The 19,174-nt window shown below is 37.8% G+C and overlaps 1 protein-coding gene across 1 annotated transcript in view; it reads right to left on the bottom strand.

Annotated features, from left to right (window-relative positions):
- Window positions 1–210: 210 nt before the first annotated feature.
- The window catches only part of rasa2 (RAS p21 protein activator 2), a 41,095-nt gene continuing 22,131 nt past the window's right edge, over window positions 211–19,174 (bottom strand). Inside the window, exons 8-24 of the mRNA XM_084409442.1 lie at window positions 19,072–19,148; window positions 18,075–18,176; window positions 15,060–15,213; window positions 14,771–14,925; window positions 14,451–14,565; window positions 14,236–14,310; window positions 13,794–13,917; window positions 13,471–13,577; window positions 13,096–13,182; window positions 12,895–12,972; window positions 12,165–12,238; window positions 11,909–12,015; window positions 7,706–7,788; window positions 6,009–6,217; window positions 5,814–5,917; window positions 4,518–4,689; window positions 211–4,300 (exon numbers count right to left, since the gene is read on the bottom strand). Of these exons, the coding sequence (XP_084265568.1) occupies window positions 4,270–4,300; window positions 4,518–4,689; window positions 5,814–5,917; window positions 6,009–6,217; window positions 7,706–7,788; window positions 11,909–12,015; window positions 12,165–12,238; window positions 12,895–12,972; window positions 13,096–13,182; window positions 13,471–13,577; window positions 13,794–13,917; window positions 14,236–14,310; window positions 14,451–14,565; window positions 14,771–14,925; window positions 15,060–15,213; window positions 18,075–18,176; window positions 19,072–19,148 (1,854 nt within the window). The 3' untranslated portion in view covers window positions 211–4,269. The remainder of the gene's footprint in view (window positions 4,301–4,517; window positions 4,690–5,813; window positions 5,918–6,008; window positions 6,218–7,705; window positions 7,789–11,908; window positions 12,016–12,164; window positions 12,239–12,894; window positions 12,973–13,095; window positions 13,183–13,470; window positions 13,578–13,793; window positions 13,918–14,235; window positions 14,311–14,450; window positions 14,566–14,770; window positions 14,926–15,059; window positions 15,214–18,074; window positions 18,177–19,071; window positions 19,149–19,174) is intronic.

The following is a 19,174-nucleotide window of genomic DNA, read 5'->3' as shown; positions in this document are numbered from 1 at the left end:
CAGTTCACAGTGTGCTACAAACATCTACACATCACACATGAGGAAAAAAAAAAAACCACACAAATCTGTCAAATATGATGGACCAAATACAAAGATTATATTCTGAGACCATTACCGGAAGGTGAATGTTGCATAATTGTTCGTGCTGAAACGGTAAACTGTGTTCCAGGCTTTTTTTTTTTTTTATCAATGCTCAATACAATCTTTCAGCTTTCAAAATTCATGATTACAAAAATATATATCTGTTTGAGAGGCACGTCACTAAAAATTCACAAACATAGACTGATGCCCTGTAGTTTTACTCGCGTTTTGACCAACCCAATCTCAAGAGAAAGCATAACTATTTCACAAGGTGGTGATTAAATATGAATTTGTATGATGTGAACTGCCCAAAAATGATTGATTATTTGAAAAAAATTAAGCTAACCCCACCCCTAAACATAACCATCACTGGGGCGTAAGCAGATCGTACGAAACCGTACAAATAAATTTGCACGACTTCATACGAATCAACCACCAATTCGCCAAAGCGTAAAATAGTTACGAATTGCCATGAGATTGTTTTAAAAATGGAGTGTTCTGACAACTAAAAACCCTAATATGGAGTTAATATGGAGTTAAATCTGCTTTTTTTTTGGTGGTTCCTGTGTTCCCCAATGATGATTTTTTACATATCCTTCTATCACATAGCTAAGGGGGCTTTTTTAAAAGAACATACAATGATCATGCTAAGTACACTTTAATTTGATGCCACACTAAGAGGTTCGATTATTTAGATCAGTGGTTTGCTTCGTGACCCAACGCGGTACCAAAATTGTGTATCGTACAAAATTTTGACGGTTTCATGCTCTCAGCAGCCAATAATTCTCTGCACAGAACGTTGTGGTTTCCACAAACCATGTCCTCATTGAACCGGGTATTTCATGTTTTTGGGAGTTTTTTCCTCAACCCGTCCATGCTGGCATCTGCCCGATTTGGCTAGCTTCTATCAAGTGACAGATGTCAACAACAAAAGATATGGGAAGCATTTTCTCCTCCCTTTTAAAGAATCATGTATCCATATCCAGACAGAGCCTCAATTCATCTTCTCCACTGCGCCAAACATGAACCAACCGAGCAACAGCGATCTGTCACGTCACATTTAAGAGCTTCAAAACGCCATTTGTTGTTTGAATTTATAGTTTTGTGTTTTTATGAAGGTTAAAACCCAGAAACGTTAGCATTTTAGCACTTCCGGTTTCATCACCCCGAAATCGATGGGTTTTTGGTTAAATGCCTGAAATAAGCTTTGTGGTTAACACAAGCTCAAGATATTAACAGAGAGTCACGTTTTACTTTACAACATGAAATACATCAGTAATACCCCGTTTACTTGTCTTGAAAAAGGTGGCTGCTGACAAGTGGCTAAACGGGACTGCAAAGGTTTTCGGGGACATTAAACGTCATCATCTGAACAGCTAAACTGTCTAATGCGTTTATAAATCACACTCTTCCAAACTATTATAACTCGAACGTTCAGGGAAAATGTTTTTTAAACAAAGACTGAAAAGATGTCGGAAGCTTAATGATGGGGTATAGTTCGTTTACGGCCTACGTTTAGCTTTGTACTTCTAACGATTGTATTAAGGCTTTAAAATTCATTGAAGTTGTGTTCATTTGTGAAGTTTATTATGATGAACAAAACGTGCAAGAATCATAAACTTTTGTTGGTCGCAGAGCTTATTTTCTGCATTAATCCAAAAGCCAATTTAAGAATCCTATTTTTGTCAAGGGAAGCTACAGTACGAAATAAACATCCTACAACAAACAAACTCACAAATTGGTCTCCGAAGCTAATATTGTGGGCAAAATCGCACAGTGTGCACTGGGCCAAATTCAATACATTTATGCCAGCTACGCCATCGATCTGATCATGTACACAGTGACATATAGATAGAATGGAGAGATCTGTAATGCTCATAAAAGTGAGGATATTGTAAATAAGATGGTTTGGAAGATCTTTTAAATGTTCTTTCTCAGGGTTCATTTACACAACAACGTACTAAAAACGGAAACGTTTTTTCTTTGTGTTTTTCGCATATAGACAAAGTTCCACGAAAGATCCATGAAAACGATTGTATTATGAATGCCAGGCCAGTAGTTGGCGATGTCACTTTGTAAAGAAACACTACAAGCCTATAGACTGAACACGTAATAAGCAAACGCACGACATCACCGTTTTCACAAATTCGCAAGATGATAACGGTATGGTTTTGAAAAACGTTGAATCCCGTTTTCAAAAGTTTGTGTTTTAAGGCCCTCAAACGCCTTTTTAGTTGAATATGGTGTCGTGTAAACGGCCCCTCTGTCTTAAACGTACAGTCCAATTGTTAAAATGTTCATTCTTTTGCATTCGTTTTATTTCATGCGGTATTAGATTTTATGTTTAAAAGTTAAGCTTATTTATTTTGCTATCTAAGCTCTTCACTATTATATGGTTAGTGCATTTTATTGTTTGCATTTCCCCTGAAGTCCATGACCCTTTTTTTGACCTACCAGTTGAGAACCACTGATCTAGGCTACTAAAAATAGATAGATGCGAAACACAAGTATACCAAGCAGAACATAACAGTTTCCAATGTTACAGAAAAGACACACAAAAACCCTTCAGTACAGTTAAAAATGGGTCATTTTAAAACAAAACCACAAATGTGGAGACCTGTAATAACCAGTAGGCGGAAGTTATCAGAAAATGACATGACAATTCCACCTCTAAATTAGACACTGTGACACCACAAACATGATATAGGAGATTGTCGATCAGAATTCATACCAAACAATCCGTTTCTAGCTCTGTTCAAAACTCTAGTGAGCTTCCTTGCTGTTTACCCTGGCAAATATTCCAGTTCCAATGCTGTTATCATGTTGCTACGCTAACAACGCAATACTCAACTGAGCAAAAATATACATAGCACACACCCATATTGGGATATTTGTAAGTACATGGAACTATTTGAACAATACTTTTTAGCATGGTACGTTTACAATCAATATTTCTCTCAAGTGCCACCTTGGATTGTTTTTTCCCCCCACTAAGTTAGTTGCAGTGCATTATGGCATTGCATTCCCTGCAAAGGAGACAGCGATTCTATAATTTCATTTAGTTGCTTACATTTTTAGAACGTTTTTTGTATTTTTAAGCATGCCTGTGCTGTCTTTGTAGGCAGCTCACTAGGTTATGGAACAGAGCTTATGACATCATACTATAAAATATTGTCAATGTGTGATTGGGGGGGAATTACAAAGAATTTTCTTCATGTTTATCAAAATGCATGAGGCTCCCAAAACGTACATCCATGAAATATAGATAGCCATTTTCCTTTTTTAAAATTCTGTAATTAAAAAACTACATGTATACCATTTTCAAGTCATGAAACCCTACAAAACAACATCTTTGGCGTAAGAAAAATAGCTAGTAAAAATCTACGGGATATGAACCTTATCTACAGAACATTACACAAGAGCTGATCATGTAACTGATCAATATCAGGAAAAAAAAGGTTTGATACCACGTATCTAAAACAATCTCATCTGGAATATTCCAAATATCTAAAGTGCTTCTGCATTAGTCCCTAATTCATACAAGTGTGGGATTGTAAGTACCTCCACTGAATTTATAAGGCAGATTAATTCTATCCACTACAGATAGAAAACCATGCACACACTCAAAGGGATGGACTGAGAGGGATGAAACTACAAGAATAAAGAACAATGAAGATTCCCTTTGACATGGTTATTTTACTTAACAACCAGTAGTCTGAAAAAACTGGCGGTTTACAAAGAAAAATGTGAAGGTTGAGTTCTTTCATTTTAGCAGCTATAATTTCTCAGACAAACTCTTGGTGTCTGGACTTTCACAGCCTGTTTAGGAATGAATAAGAGGTGATCGGAAGCCTTTCTTACTGTGCGGACTGGCGATTGAGGTTACTAAAACGATCTTAAAAACTGATATAAGACTGAGACCGGACAGGCACACAGAGAAAAGAGCTAGATTTTTCCAATGATAGCAACTCACGGACACGCCACTCGACTCTTGACTGGCCAAATTCTTCCAAGTACACCGTAACTCCAGATCAGGCCATTGCTGGAGAGGTTAGACTGAGTCACGTGTGGAACGGCAGCGCTTCTCTGAGCATTATCAGCGCGCTGTCATGCTCCTAAATGTTGTCAAACACAGCGCCCTCTGCTTGTGTGGCTGTGTCAGTACCACCTGGTCACGCAGTCACAATGTTACGCTGTCTTCCCAACAATAGGATTCGCGCTATAAAAGAAAGTAAAAAAATGCACACCAATTTTTTTTTAATCATTTTACTGCACATAGATTTTGTTTAACTGGCTCTTGAAGAGGATAGGATTTTTTTAAGTCTTCAAGGATAATTAAAAAAATGCAAATTATGAATTTGAAACATCTATGTTACAATTTAAATTTCCACTTTTGTATAAAAATGTGATGTCTTGATTCATTTTGGGTGTCTTACATAGTGCCTGGTTCATCGGTTAGTGCCCCCTTTAAGTCGTGGTGAATCTGCAGATCATCCAGTACTTCTCCGAGCTCTTTAATGGTACGGAAGGTCTCTTTAGGGTCCTGTATAGTGAAGGCTGAACAGTCCTCCTGCTGCCCAAGGTACACTGACATGCCGGCACAGGCATCTGTAGACACACACACATAAACAATTAAATTCACACGTTTAAATGAAAATAGAGATTGGTTCTGGTTTAGAGAGACTGAATCCTTTGTTGAATCGTTTCAGACACAGAGAAAAGAAGTGATCCTGCAATGTATATTATTAGAAAATGAAAGGGTTAGTTCACCCAAAAATGAACTATCTGGGCCTCGAGACGTACAACACAGACGCGCTGCGCAAAAACACTACGTGAACCAACTCGAGGCCCAGATAGAAGGAAATTAAAAGTGGAATAAAGTCGTTATTTTTGTTTGTTTTTGCGCACAAAAAGTATTCTCGTCGCTTGATATACTTAAGATTGAGCCACTGTAGTCACTTGGACTATATTAACGATCTCTTTAATAACTTTTCTGGGCCAGCAAGTTTCAGTCCTTCAGAAGCCTATGGAGGAGTGATCCAGCGCTCAGGTTTAATCAAAAATATCTTAATTTGTGTTCCGAAGATGAGCGAAGGTCTTACGGGGTTGGAACAACATGAGGGTGAGTAATTACTGACAGAATTTTCATTTTTGGGTGAACGTTTAACGTTTTTTGACCTTGGATCAGATGCATGTAAAATTATTTTAGGAGACCTCCAAAACAAAATCAGGAACCTTTAAAATAGTATAACAGACAATATGCAAACTAGTTTTTATGAATATCTTTAAAAAAATAATTTAAAAATAAAAGGTATAACTTTTTAATAGTTGAATTGACCAAATAATAAAAGGAAAAGAGCCATTAAGTGCATTCATGGGACACATTTTTGGTCATTTTGGGGTTTCTATACCAACAATTGTGTCATTTTACAGTTCAGATGACTTTACCTAGTAGCAATAAAAAATGACTGGCTGTGTTCAAACATTTGCATGGTAATTCTGAATGAAACGGAATATTGAGCAGGATCCTGGATGCAATATCCTGGGTTGATTTATATGATTGCACAATAGCTACTTTTCATAGGTCAATATTTTTTACTTGCTAGCGTTGGTTACATCAATAGACAATAAAAGTCAGTTCAATAGTGGAGAAACAAAAAACCCACAGTACACAGATCAAAATGTATATTAATAAAGTAAATGATTTCATATTGTTTTTTGGCTATACACACCCTCCATCTTCTGTAGTCTGGAGCGGTTTGTGGAGAAAAAGGAGAAGATTCGTTCTGATTCTCGGTCACAGTCGATGTCCAGTTGAATATTAGCCAACACTGTCCTATAAGACGGAGTCAGACATGAAAAAAGGTAACGTGTACGTGCTTGCACATACAGCGATAAAATGCAAATGTATTAATAAGATGTCTTACGCAGTGCATGGTCTGCAGCCGGGGGCGTTCTCGTTGGGTTCCTTACAGCATAACCAGAATCCACTCACATAAGCAGACGGGTGAAACGCACTGAGCCGCCCCGGGTTACAGCGGCTGACCTGACTCAGCACCTCAATCCAGCTGTTGGTCTCCACACAGTTACCCGCCTGCACGTACAGAGGCTTTTCTGAATGGATTACCTGAAACATCTGCAAAACAAAAGTTTGGATGTTTTAATCCATGAGCTATTTTATGCTCATCAAGGCTGCATTTATTTTATTTTAACAGTAATATTGTGAAGTATTATTATAATAAAAAAAAACTTTTTTGCATAAGGATGTAGTGTAACGACGCCAAGTTCCAGGAATGAAGTAGTACCAGTTTGCAACAATTATTAGTTAACACTAAGTAAAAATAATAATTCGGCGTTACACTACATCCTTATGCATCGCTTTCTGCCAGGACTTTTACGTGCTTTTCCCAAACCACTGAAGTGCCGTCGACGTCCGGGTTAGCAGTAGCATGAGCCGTCAGGCAAGTGTTATTTAAATAAACTCCTGATGTACTTACAAACTTTCCAATGCCTTGTTTTATGAGTACAGAACCTATTTGTACTACCGTGTAAGTTTGGTACCATTCTGGGCATTATTAGAGGGGTAATTTACGAGATACATCATAGGATCTGTTAGCGTCTGCACTGAGCCATCCGGCTGATATCTCTAAATAAGCTCTAACTTTAATAATGTTCGACCAAGGGAAAAAAGGCTTCTGGGGGGGGGGGGGGGGGGGGGGGGGGGGGTGTTTGGCTCGAGGTCATGGTGCATCCCTTTAATCTAATGGTCATAATGATTTCAGAAGAATAAAGAATAAAATCAAATTTAACATTTTATTTGTCAGGTAAAAATGTATCATGTCAATTCCACAATTAAACAATTAGAGGCCAATTTAGAAATAATAAATACATCAATTGCGCAAAGAATGAATCTAAGAGTAAGAAATGCATACCTGTGCATTTTTCATACATACTCTTATGCATTTCTTACTCTTAGATTCATCTCTGAGAGCAGAACTCACACAGCACTGTGTGGGAGGTTTCTGACTACAGCATTTCCAAAGACTATTCTGCCATATTTCCCTTAAACACCCAGAGAACAATTCATGGCCTATTCATGTGCCCCAATGGGTTACACCTGGTTTTGGGGGAGAGAAGCCACGTGTGGCAAGCAGGACGAGGCTGAGAGCCGTGGGAACGAGTGAGACCGGCGGAGTGATTGCTAATGTCAACTGCACGAGTCTCAGGCCTGGGACATTCACGTTATGTTTCGTTAATGTGTGTGCGGCAGTTGTCCGTGAGGGGCGGCCGCTTTACTTTCGTGTTGTGTTTGTTTATTTTATTATTAAAGAGTTAAAACTTTCGCCAGTTGCGGCCTCCTTCTTCCCTGAGCCTTTAACTCTGTTACACCACTGATTAACTTTCATTGACTTGAATCAGGGGGAAAGGAGAGGGAGTCGGTAGAGAAGTATAGAGAAGTTTGGGCAAGGCGGTGTCTTATGATCTTCTCTCCAGATTAGTGAGTTTTATTGTAGGTTAGGATGAAATCCAGTCTTACAACATTTGCATTGCTAGTACCATGCTATACCAGCTGAGCTGCTAGAACACATACACAAGAACGCACAAATACGACTGAGCTACTCACGTTTTTGCGGTTAAAGGCACCTTCTTCCAGTTTCTCAACACCGAGGATGTTTTTCACAAGAATGACGCACAGTGGTTCTTTCCCTGGACACAAACACAAAGATACATTTATTAAAACAGCGAAAAATAAATAAATGAATTAATAGAAAATTCACACTTTGCTATTTTTTACACTTGTGTAAGGAGGGACATTGATGAATAATGTGCATCATGAAATAAATTTGAAATAAACACAAATACAGAGTCCAGACCTCTTACTGCATGGGTCTGTTTTTGCATACACGCATAAAAACCTGGGGACTGCGGTTTAGACACGGACACTAAATCTCACATTATATTCTTTAACGACCCGTGACTAGGTCCAGTCGGGCCGAGCCCGTGGAGCTGATAGCGCACCAACTTGGCCAGCCAACAAAAACACACAGCAGTTTCTCATGCACATTCAACACATTTGATAAATTCCTATTTTCATCTCCTTCGCTAATGTGCATCATTTTGACCACAGAACAGCCAAAGTACACAGATGCTTGAGAACTAGAGCTGCACATGCCACCCCAGCCCATCTTGCTCTCTTTTTAATGCATCTTCTTTCTGAACGTTTACCAGGTGTGTACTGCCAATAGCTGGTTTGCTGTCTTTTCCCGTTCCTTTTTACTGAAAAAAAACAAAAAAAACAAATTGGAATTGTGATATTTCACTGGTATCTAAACAGTTGAACCACTGACTCAACCAGGCCAGTAAAAAAAAAAATACTTAGCATTGAACCCTGCTGAAGCAGCTCTAAATATGAGGTGCTATTAAATGAAAGATAAAATATGATAGAGCAATAGAATGAACAGTAAGAATCATTAAAGGGGTTCAGGTTGAGTTTAGCCAGTGAAGAACACAGAGTATAACATCCTCAACCGCCCCAGATCTGATATCTGGAGGACAGTTACAAATGAAAGGTCCATCATTTAGTCCAGATACTCAGCGGGCTAGACTCAAATGAGAGGAAATTAAATCACAAGTTATTAGCTTCTCTCCCTCTTCGGTCAAATGACACTGTCTACTAAAAATGCAAGTGTCCCAACCTTTCAAGCTCATGTTCCAAGAATAAATCTGAGAGTTCCTGCAGTAAAGCGGTGAATAACACAGTTGCACTAACTATAACTAAATGTCACTTTTCCTCAAGTTTACACACAGGTGTCCTAGCTGAGTAGCCACTTTGTCACAATACTTTTGTGTCCAAAATGATGCTTGTGACATATGTTTTTGTTATCAAATGCATTTTAAATGTGACTTTGGTGTCCAAATGCTTTCCGGGTCACTATATGGACATACAATCACTTGAAAATAACCAGCAGCAACTGTTACATCCACAAAACCTTACAAATATTACTCAGAAAATACCTTTATTTGTAAAATTAGGAGAATATCTTACTTAAAATGAGCTAAGAAAAGTCACATATCCCAACATCAAACAAAACCAATGAATGAACATTATAATATTTGCCATGTGTGTGAAATCAAACGAGAAACGCTTTCTGCCAAAGTAACTCCCAGCACAAATGCTTAAATTATAAGATAACGTACACAATTACTTAATAAAATCAGGGAGGAAAATCTAAATGCATGGGGGGAAAAACCTGCAAACGAGATGATAAATCACGATTGTTCTGTGCCAATGTGACCCAGTTGTGCCTTCCAAACTCTGCTGGATAGAGACACACCACATCGCCTATTGGTTAGTCAACAATCCTGACTGACTGTTAAAAAAAGGGGGTTTGTACATTTGTACAGTTGGAATAGCGCATAAAACATTTGCGACTAAGGCCCAATTTCCATTCCATGCGAAGAGAACAAAATCGTCACTTCCTGGGAAACTGGCACAAAATATCTGTAATAAAAATGAACGTTTTCTGCACCAGGGGAAGCCAATGTGGCTCTCCAACGTCATAAAAGACTTGTGACTTCCGGTAAATGTGTTTCTATCGCAGTTTATGCGCATGTCTTCTTATCTGATAAAAAAAATGATCCACCTCATGTGTTTTTTTATGCACATTTTCTAGAATTTATGTGCATCTTGGTGTTTCTATCCAGTGTTTTTTGTATGCGATCTCCCAATAGATGTAATTCCAATAAAAATAGGTGGATGGAAACAGCTAATGTAATACTTAGGGTGAGTTTGTTCAGCTCTCCCATAGAAAAGACAACAACAGTAACCCAGCTTTGCTGACAGTCCAGCAGGAAACAAAAGAAGGTCAAGCCACCATGCTGACTCTTTCTGAGATGATCACGCTAAAGGATGTTTATTATTACAACAGTGATAAACGTGTATCATGCAGGGACAACAAGACTTGCAGTTGGTGACCTTGAAATTCACATCACTCCACAGGAATTGACACAGTTCTTTTTTCACAGGGTAGATCACTCAAAAGAAATGTGGGAACTATGGTTAGTATGCCATGAAGCTGATCAACAAAAGTATTAGGACTAGATGATGCATAATGCAGTATATTTACCTATATATACACACTATATCGGTCAGTGCACCAAAAGAATCGTAAACATTTCCTGTTACATAAGTCATGATGACCCATAAGTATTAGTGTTAACAGATTTAAGGTATTTGTAATATGGTCATCATTCAAACATCAACAAAAATGCTGAGAAAGAAGGGAAGTTTGATTCATTTCTGCAAATCATTTATTTTGAACTGGCCATTTCAGTGAATCATTTCAAAACAGTGATTCATCACCACAGAACCTTCCTTGTGGAATTTTTCATGCTTTAAAATGTTGTCATATAGAATACAGTACCGTACAAACATTTGGGGTCGGTAAGATTTTTTATCTTTTTAAAATGAATTACTCCAGTCTTCAGTGTCGCACGATCATTCAGAAATCATTCTAATATGTTGATTTGTCTCTTAAGAAACATTTCGTAGTAATATCAACTTTGAACACAGGTGTTCTGATTAATAGGTTTGTGGGTTGATGAATAGAAAGTTCAAAAGAACAGCATTTATTTGAAATCTTTTGTAATATTATAATTTAATGTCATTTTTGACAGTGTATTTGCTCAATAAAATTATTCATTTCTTAAAAAAAAAAAACAATCTTACTAACCCCAAACCTTTTAAATGGTTGTCTATGTAGGTAAATATTGTTAACAACTGCGGTTTAAAAATGATTAAGTATCACTCTTTCCTCTGTTCATTTCATGAAAAACTATTCATTCGACTTTTACTGTATTTAACTTTTTAATGTCATTACAGAGCAAATTTATAAATTGAATATCCTCCTTTTAATCATTTAATTTTGAAATCTAGTTCCTTATATGTTAAGAATCTACTGACAGCCTTGTTGATCCATAATGCAGAGAAAAATATTATGTAAATAAGTATTTATTAATTTGAGGAATTTCTCAATCTTACTTGTTTTAACTAATTGGTGCGGTCAAATTAATTAATCGCGATTAATCACATCTAACATAAAAGTCTCTGTTTACATAATGTATGCGTGTATATATTATTATATTTATATATATGTAGGCCTATGTCTGTGTGTGTATATATACACTGTACACACACACATATTTATACATATGTGTGTATGTATACACACACACACACACACACACACTATATATATATATATATTTTATGTTAGATTCGGTTAATCGATTTGACAGCACTAATCAAATTACATCACATCCTTTATATCAGCATTATATATGGTATTTTCGGCATTGTCCACTCAATAACCCATATCAAACGCTAATTATAAATATTCACAATGATACAAATTATTACCAATGGACACGCGCACATTTTCAGTCCTCTCAACCCAACACATTGCAAAATACATGATATCCACTGACACCATTAAGCACACGAACATACCCATGACATAAAGCTGACAGCATAAATCAAAAAGGGGAAACAGAGAGTTTCACATGCAGAGCTGGCTGGCAACACTACATGAACAGGAGCTAGACAAATGAGAATGTGAAACTGAGGACAAGCTAAAAGAATCCAGGGATACTTCTTATGTTATTTCAACTTCGTTTCCAAATAAAACCTGCCAGCAAAAACAAGTGTCTGGACCGCCACATTTTAGAGCTGAACTCGATGACTGCCCACAAACAGAAAGTTCTTTGGATCATGGACCAAACTGGTCTTCAGGGGAACACATTATCATCAACAGCCGGGAACACTCACCTTTCTGCTTGTGATAGGAGAGCTCTTGATTGGTCACTCGCAACCAGCGTTTCTTAAAGTTCTTCTTTCCTATTCGCTTTCTGCCCTGGGCCCGCTTATGTACCTCTCTGTTAAAAATCATACACACACATAACTGTTAGGTTTCCTGTAAACAATTTATTCACCCAAACTGAACCCTTATTTGAGCTACTCAAAGACGTAATAAATGGGACTAATCAATTAGTCTGTTCTGAGAACTGTGGCGTTTTCTACTCACCCCTCCTTCAGCACAAAGGAGTCCTCCACTCCACTAGACTCCTTACTTACATTAGAGGAGATCTCATCTAAGAACTAAAGCAAAAAAGATGACAGAAGACAATTTACACATGAGAATGAAGCCCAAGCTTAACACAGAATATGCTTTATAATAAATGCACACAATACACGGATATTGAAGGCTGGTCATGGCAGCTACTTCACGACATGATACAGATTGCAATACTGCGTAAAAATGTCCTGTTACATAAGTCATGACTCATAAGTATTAGTGTTAACAGATTTAAGGTATTTGTAATAGGGCCCACATTCAAACATCAATAACAAAAATGCTGAGAGAGAGAGATGGGAAGTTTGATTCATTATCGCAAATAATTTATTTTCAAGAATATCATAACATTTTTAGGGAGTCACACTATCAGATTACATTTTAAAACCTGACCTAACCTTGCCTTCTCATAAAAAGGTCAAACTACCTGACATTTTAAAAGGAACCTGACACACAGGTTTTAGTTTATGCCCCCTAAGAAATTTAATTTGAATTTAATTCAGAGATTAAATACATGCTCATCAAAATGTGTATTCAAAGCACTGTATTTATGAAGTGCATTTCTAAGCATCTAAAATATCGATCTAATCTATTCTGAGTAAAATAATTGCAACATAACGAAATATGGCACAGCCCTACGTACATCGGAGACCTCAAAAAACAGTTTGTTAGAAATACTTACCTTTTTAACTTTCTCTATACATTCATCTTCTTGGAATAACTTGAAGAAATCGTACATATAGGTTTCTTTAAAGCTAGACTGGAAAAACAACAACAAAACAAGAACAGGAATTATTATTTTTTTTAAATGTCCCAAAGTCTAGGGGAAAACTTTTGAAAAGTTACTTCCTTCAGCGCACCGTATGACTAATAGCTGACATACCAGTTTGTTCTTGGAAAGGCTGCCCCAGCTGCCCAGAGACTGGATGGTTTTAGAGATAAGAGTAAGTGTGCGGGAAATTTCAGGGTCCTGAGAGAGAGAGAAAGAGGAAGATAGGTGATTCTCCCAACTCATGTTTTACCCAAAGTACATTTACTGTTAATTATGTTATGCTTCTTTTTCTTTTTTTTTTGGTAAACAGTATTGTTGTCTCAAAACATTCTCAGAAAAAAAACTGGAGTGTCTCAATGGGTCTTTCCTGGCATGAATAAATTAGTCACATGCTAAAAAAGGAAGTAAATCATGTTTGTTACAACTAAGTAAGTAGGTAGTTTGTTGTAGCTGTGGTGTGCGTGACTGTTTTTGTTGCACACTCACAGGATGATGGGATCTCAGCTGGAATGTGTGTGGAGAGAGAACAGCCACCGCAAAGAACCTCAGAAATATAAAACTACTGACCGCTGAGTACTGCACATGAGGATCCGCTGTGGTAAAACACACACACACACACACACAGAGAGATTATTAGTCATGACTGAGTATCTGGCTCCTCCTAGTGGTGAATCAACACAGTCTTACAGGAATGCATGCAGAGACTTTAGTCAGTGTGAAGTATACTAAAACACTGAACAAAATAAATGTGTGGACCCTGCACAAGCAAATGAGAGTGAAAGTGTGTCCATGTGCATGTGCTGCTTCACCTGGAAAGCGTTTAGATGCGAGCTGTCTGAGTGACCTGAAGACATCACACATGAGGGGAGGACAACTGGAGCTGGACTGTGTTATAGACGTAAAAACCTTATGCACATAACCCTGAAGATTCTCCTAAGAATACACAAACACATGCAAGTGAGATCAGAAAAAATCCCGAGGGCACAGTTTTTTATCAAATTTCTCAGTCATGGGAATTTATTGCATCCAACCTGTAAAATTACAGCTTATATTATATCAATATTAACTTATATATAGCCAGGCTTAGAAATGCATATTAAAAACTATATCAGATGGTATAAACAGAGGAAGTCATTTCAGGGTTTCATTTTTGGTGGCCCATAATATCTCCTTTTTTTATCTGACACATACGGCCAAATTAAGTACAACAATTCAACAAGAAACCCCCCAAAAAAGAAAAAAAGAATTCACCTTGTTGACCTCCACATTATCGCCTTCTTTCAGTTTGACAGGATCGATCTCACAGGTTTTATTTGATTCAAAGATCTGTAAAGCAGAATGAAAGTAACAAAACATTTTAAACAATGTCAACAACTGTAAAATCTAAGTCACACATTTCAATGCATCTATAAACATGTCCAGTTAAAAATTTAAAAAAAAAAAACCTTTAATCCTTTGTGTCTCACCTCATTGAGAACAGGTTTGAGAGTGACGGTCAAGTAACTTCGGCCCACAATCTTCATCATGTCATCTATGCAGCGGGTGGCCAGAGAATTCCCTCTGAATATGGTGTTGGCCTCTCTGCACAGGGAGACAGAGGACATTTTAGAGGACAAAGAAATAGTGTGAGTTTATAACCTAGACAAACTACGGGGCAACATTATATTATATTATATTATATTATAAAAACCTATATGCAAACCTGACAAAAAAAACCCCTTATATATATATGGATATTACCAAAACAAAACTATAGAAGTGTTTTTGTGTGAGTGTGTTACTGAACTGTGTATTCTCCAGCTCCAGGGCAGCAACAGCGGTGAGAAAGGGAAGCAGTCTGTTGTGATGGAGCAGAAGTCTGACCACAGGAAGCAGCGCTTCATAACCCAAACTCTCCCTGCATATATCTCCCAGAACATGAGCCGCTGATGCGGAGATCGGCTAGAGACGCAAAGAAACCGGAAACAATGAAAAGATGCTATAAACGAAAGAATGCGTGTCTGAAAACTAAAAATAATGTTCAACAATTAAACATGGCTGCCAGTCTTCCAGACAGAAGGGGGGTGCTATTGTACCTTGACATCTGGGGATTTGAGCATCAGGTTTCGGAGGGCCGTGTAGCAGGCAGAGGGCAGGACGTTGTCCTCAGTGTACGTTACTTTCAGACGTAGAGAACCCAGATCATCTGGCTTAGGCTTCGTACCATTTCCTTTCGGCTGTAGCAAGTACCTACAAAACACAAAGCAAAAAGAAATTTCCCCTTTATAGCTATTTTACAGGTGTCACACAGCTTCATCATTCAATTTGCTGTATTATGGAATGTATATGAAATATTCTAAATATAGTCACAATGATTTACCTGGTGCTATAAAAGTTATGATGATTTTGAAACCCTATTTATTTAGTCATTAAGTTTTCATCACTCACTGTGTCACTAAACTAGCTTTGCGTATGCGAGTGTTGAGACATTTTAAAAGCAAAAATACAATAGTTACATTTCCATGATATACGTGTGTGTGTGCGTGTGTGTGTGTGTGTGTGTGTAAACTAATTTTCTCTAAGATTATCCTTTCTATATGCGTGTCTAGCACATGAATCATTTTATCATATGTGCCATTTGCATTGCTCAAACTACGAAGTACAGGAATTAGTGTGGCAAGACCATGTTTAATAGTGTCAGCGTCTGTTTGTGTATGTGCGCTTGTTTTATGCTAGGTTCATGCAAAAGCTCACCCACGCAGTAGACTCACTGCCCTCATTCAAAACATGCAGATCAGTATCAACAAGTTCCCTCTCAGTCTGAACACACACACACACACACACTAATGCACGCACATACAATGTTTACACAACACTACCGGCAGGACGCTGTGATCCACAGTCTGAGGACACAGGGGAAGCGGGCAACGGAAGCAATCCGCCCAAAACACACACACCTACACACACCCACGGTCTCTCAAACGCTTCTCGACAAAAAAACATCAGAGATAAGACGCAATTGCAGCTGAAATCTAAATTATGGATGTTGCAGTAAGCAGTCATCGCAAATGTCTCTAAAGTAATGCTGATGTTCGTTCATTTAAGCTCTGACGTCAGAGGTGGTGCTCTCATGTCTGATTGGGCTGATAAGGCCAGTGGAGAGCTGGGATTGGCTGTTATCTTTCTTCCTCATCTGTTCGTGTACCTCATCTGTTCGTGTTCCTCATCTGTACCTCACTCAGACACTGAGATCAGCATATTACAGCACAGCATGGAAGTGCACGCATGCACCAAACACCTCATAGTAGAATTGGGTCAAATACAGAGGGGTCCAACTAATTAAAGGGGTGGTTGAATATGATTTCACTTTTTTAACTTTAGTTAGTGTGTAATGTTGCTGTTTGAGCATAAACAACATCTGCAAAGTTACGACACAAAGTTCAAACTCAAAGCAAAGGGAGATATTTTCTTCGAAACTGCTTTTTAAGGACTATAGCAAACGGCTGGTAGGGACTACACGACATTCCTCCCGGGTTAGTGACATCATGAACCCTAAAATTTACATAAACCCCACCACCGGAACACGATTTATAGATTAGCAAGACAGAATATGCTAATCAATGACTAGAAGATAACTACACATAAGCTACATAAATTCACCAACTAACCATTCAGAAATGTTCTGTTGCTTCTACATGTTGTCACTTCTTCCTGAGTCTCTCCATCTTTCTGACTTCGGTTTGAACATAAAAGGTTAAAAGTTTTAAAAATTTCCAGTGCATGTCTGTGTGAGGTAAAAGGACACAAGCTGTTGTAGCTCCACCCCCTGCGCGGGAGCAGCAGCTCATTTGCATTTAAAGGGACAGACACAAAAACAATGCGTTTTTGCTCACCCTCAAAAAGTGACCATTTTAACATGCTATATAAAAATATCTGTGGGGTATTTTGACTTCACATACACACTCTGGGGACAACAAAGACTTATTTTACATCTTGTGAAAAGGGCATTATACCACCCCTTTAAAATGCTTCTATTTTGCATGTCTAATTATGCTTTTTCAAATATTACTTTTCATGCAGTGTGTAATATAGCTGTTTGTCAATGTAAAAGGACAGCAAAGGTTTAAAGATCAAAGTGCATGACAAATTAAGTAATTGTCTCCTAAAAGAAAGAATAGATTCTGAACTGCTGAAACAAGTCGTCAGCAATTCCAGTCTCACTTCCTGTTACATACCTATGTAACAATGTAACACATTTGCATAATGCCAGCCTATGCTCTTCATTGGCTGACTGTAAACACCGTCTACTTTGACCCGCCGTCAAACACTGTAGCTGTAGCTGAGGCCTGGAAGAGTTTGGTTTGCTGTTTTCTCCGCTGCCAAAGCAAATGCACTTTGCTTGCACTTCAAAAGAATAAGGACTCGATAAGGTAAAACCGACGCCGTCGTAACTGTTTATATCACTGTGTGTAAAGTGTTGAGGAACAGCTGAAATTCAGATATGGTGACTGGTCTACCGCTTTGTGTTGGAAACAAAACGCCAATCACAACAGAATGGCCGTCTGACCAATCAGAACACAGCAGCCTCATGGAAAGGAGGGATTTAGAGAGACTGCATTTTGGTTACAACCTACAATATACATTTATATAGATCAGTGTTAACCCAACCCGATTTCAGTGGACAAAAAAACTTTATATTAATAACCAGTAAAGCAGTTTTGTTAATATGATCATTTAAATAATAAGAGTTGAGAAGTCATTGTAAGTACGAACTACAAATTGTAAGTTCGCTGTATTTTTTTATTAAATTAATAAACCTGGAATTTTTTTTTCAGTGCAGAAGTAACTATTTTCTGTGAATGCAAGACTTCCAATTAGAAAAATAAAGTGATAGTAAAACTATTTACGCTATAAACGTGGTTTATGATTACGATAATAAATTAAAGTAATATAGTTATATAGTAATACAGTTAGCAATATTACATTAAGACACTTGCTTTAAAAAAATAAAGTGGATATTGCCAGTAAATTGAATATTCCATATATTGTCCAGCCCTACTTCTGTGTGTGTGTGTGTGTGTGTGTGTGTGCGTGTGTGTTCGTGTTCTTACCATGCTTTGTGGACATGGTCGTTTCTCAGGATTTTCACAGATACCCGTGTCTCTCCGAGGAACACGTCCTGTGCCAAGTTACCATTATTCCACAGCTCTACCCTGCAAGGGAGAGTACAAGAGAGTGTGCATTAGCTAAATGTTCATCTACAAACACAAACAGTGCTCTGTTTCAATGTATTCAACCCCCGGAAAAATCACACAATTGAACTTCTCCCATTTTCAGTCAAACTGAATCTGAAATCCAGCACGCAGAGTATAGATGCAGTTGCATCAAGGTGGGTTAGTCATTTTTCTCTCCACTACTGGATGAAGCTTTTTCTCACATCAAACATGCACACAAATAAATTGCCTTTGAGTGGAAAACCAACAACACACGAAATCATGCATAAACATACACACACGCACACGCACACACACACATTAGTGTCATGATCTAATGTGCCGTCTGGTGGTTTCACCTACTCTTACCTGTCAGCTTCTGCAGAGGGCTATATGGGACAATTCAGAGTGGCACATTATGTGTCAAATCAGAGCAAAGCCACATTCATCAAAATATTTTTGACATTACATACAGTCTTCCAATCAAATAAGCACTCATCCCTGATTACCATTATCATCCACAAACAGTCAATATGTGCAGTTATATGCCGTTTTTGAAACAAAAACAAAAGTCTGCACCCGGCGAAGAGAAGCAAAAGTTAAAACAATGGAATCATGATGAACAAAACAAAAACAAACATAGATCCAGCCAGAAGAGACAAAGATGAAACAATGACAACACAATAATGAAGTAATGAAAAGAAGAGAACAAAACAAAACAAAAAACACAAATCCAGCCATTACAGCCAAAGATTAAACTGACAACGCAACAATGAAGAAGAGAAGAGAACTCACTTGATCTAAAAAAAAAAAAAAAAAAAAACATACATCCAGGAGAGGCTAACATGAAACAATGCCAACACAATAATAAAGAAGAGAAAAGAAGAGAACTCACTTAATCTCTAGTTTCTCTATGTCCTCCTCCTCCACCTGGAAGTGTGACCTCCCCTTGTAACTGCTTGACCTTGTGACCTGCAGAAACATTGTGAATTATAACC

Source organism: Rutilus rutilus (genome assembly GCF_951802725.1).
Source record: "Rutilus rutilus genome assembly, chromosome: 5".
Lineage (NCBI taxonomy): Eukaryota > Metazoa > Chordata > Actinopteri > Cypriniformes > Leuciscidae > Rutilus > Rutilus rutilus.
The sequence above is the reverse complement of the archived record's forward strand: the minus strand, read 5'-3'. Positions and strand labels throughout refer to the sequence as shown.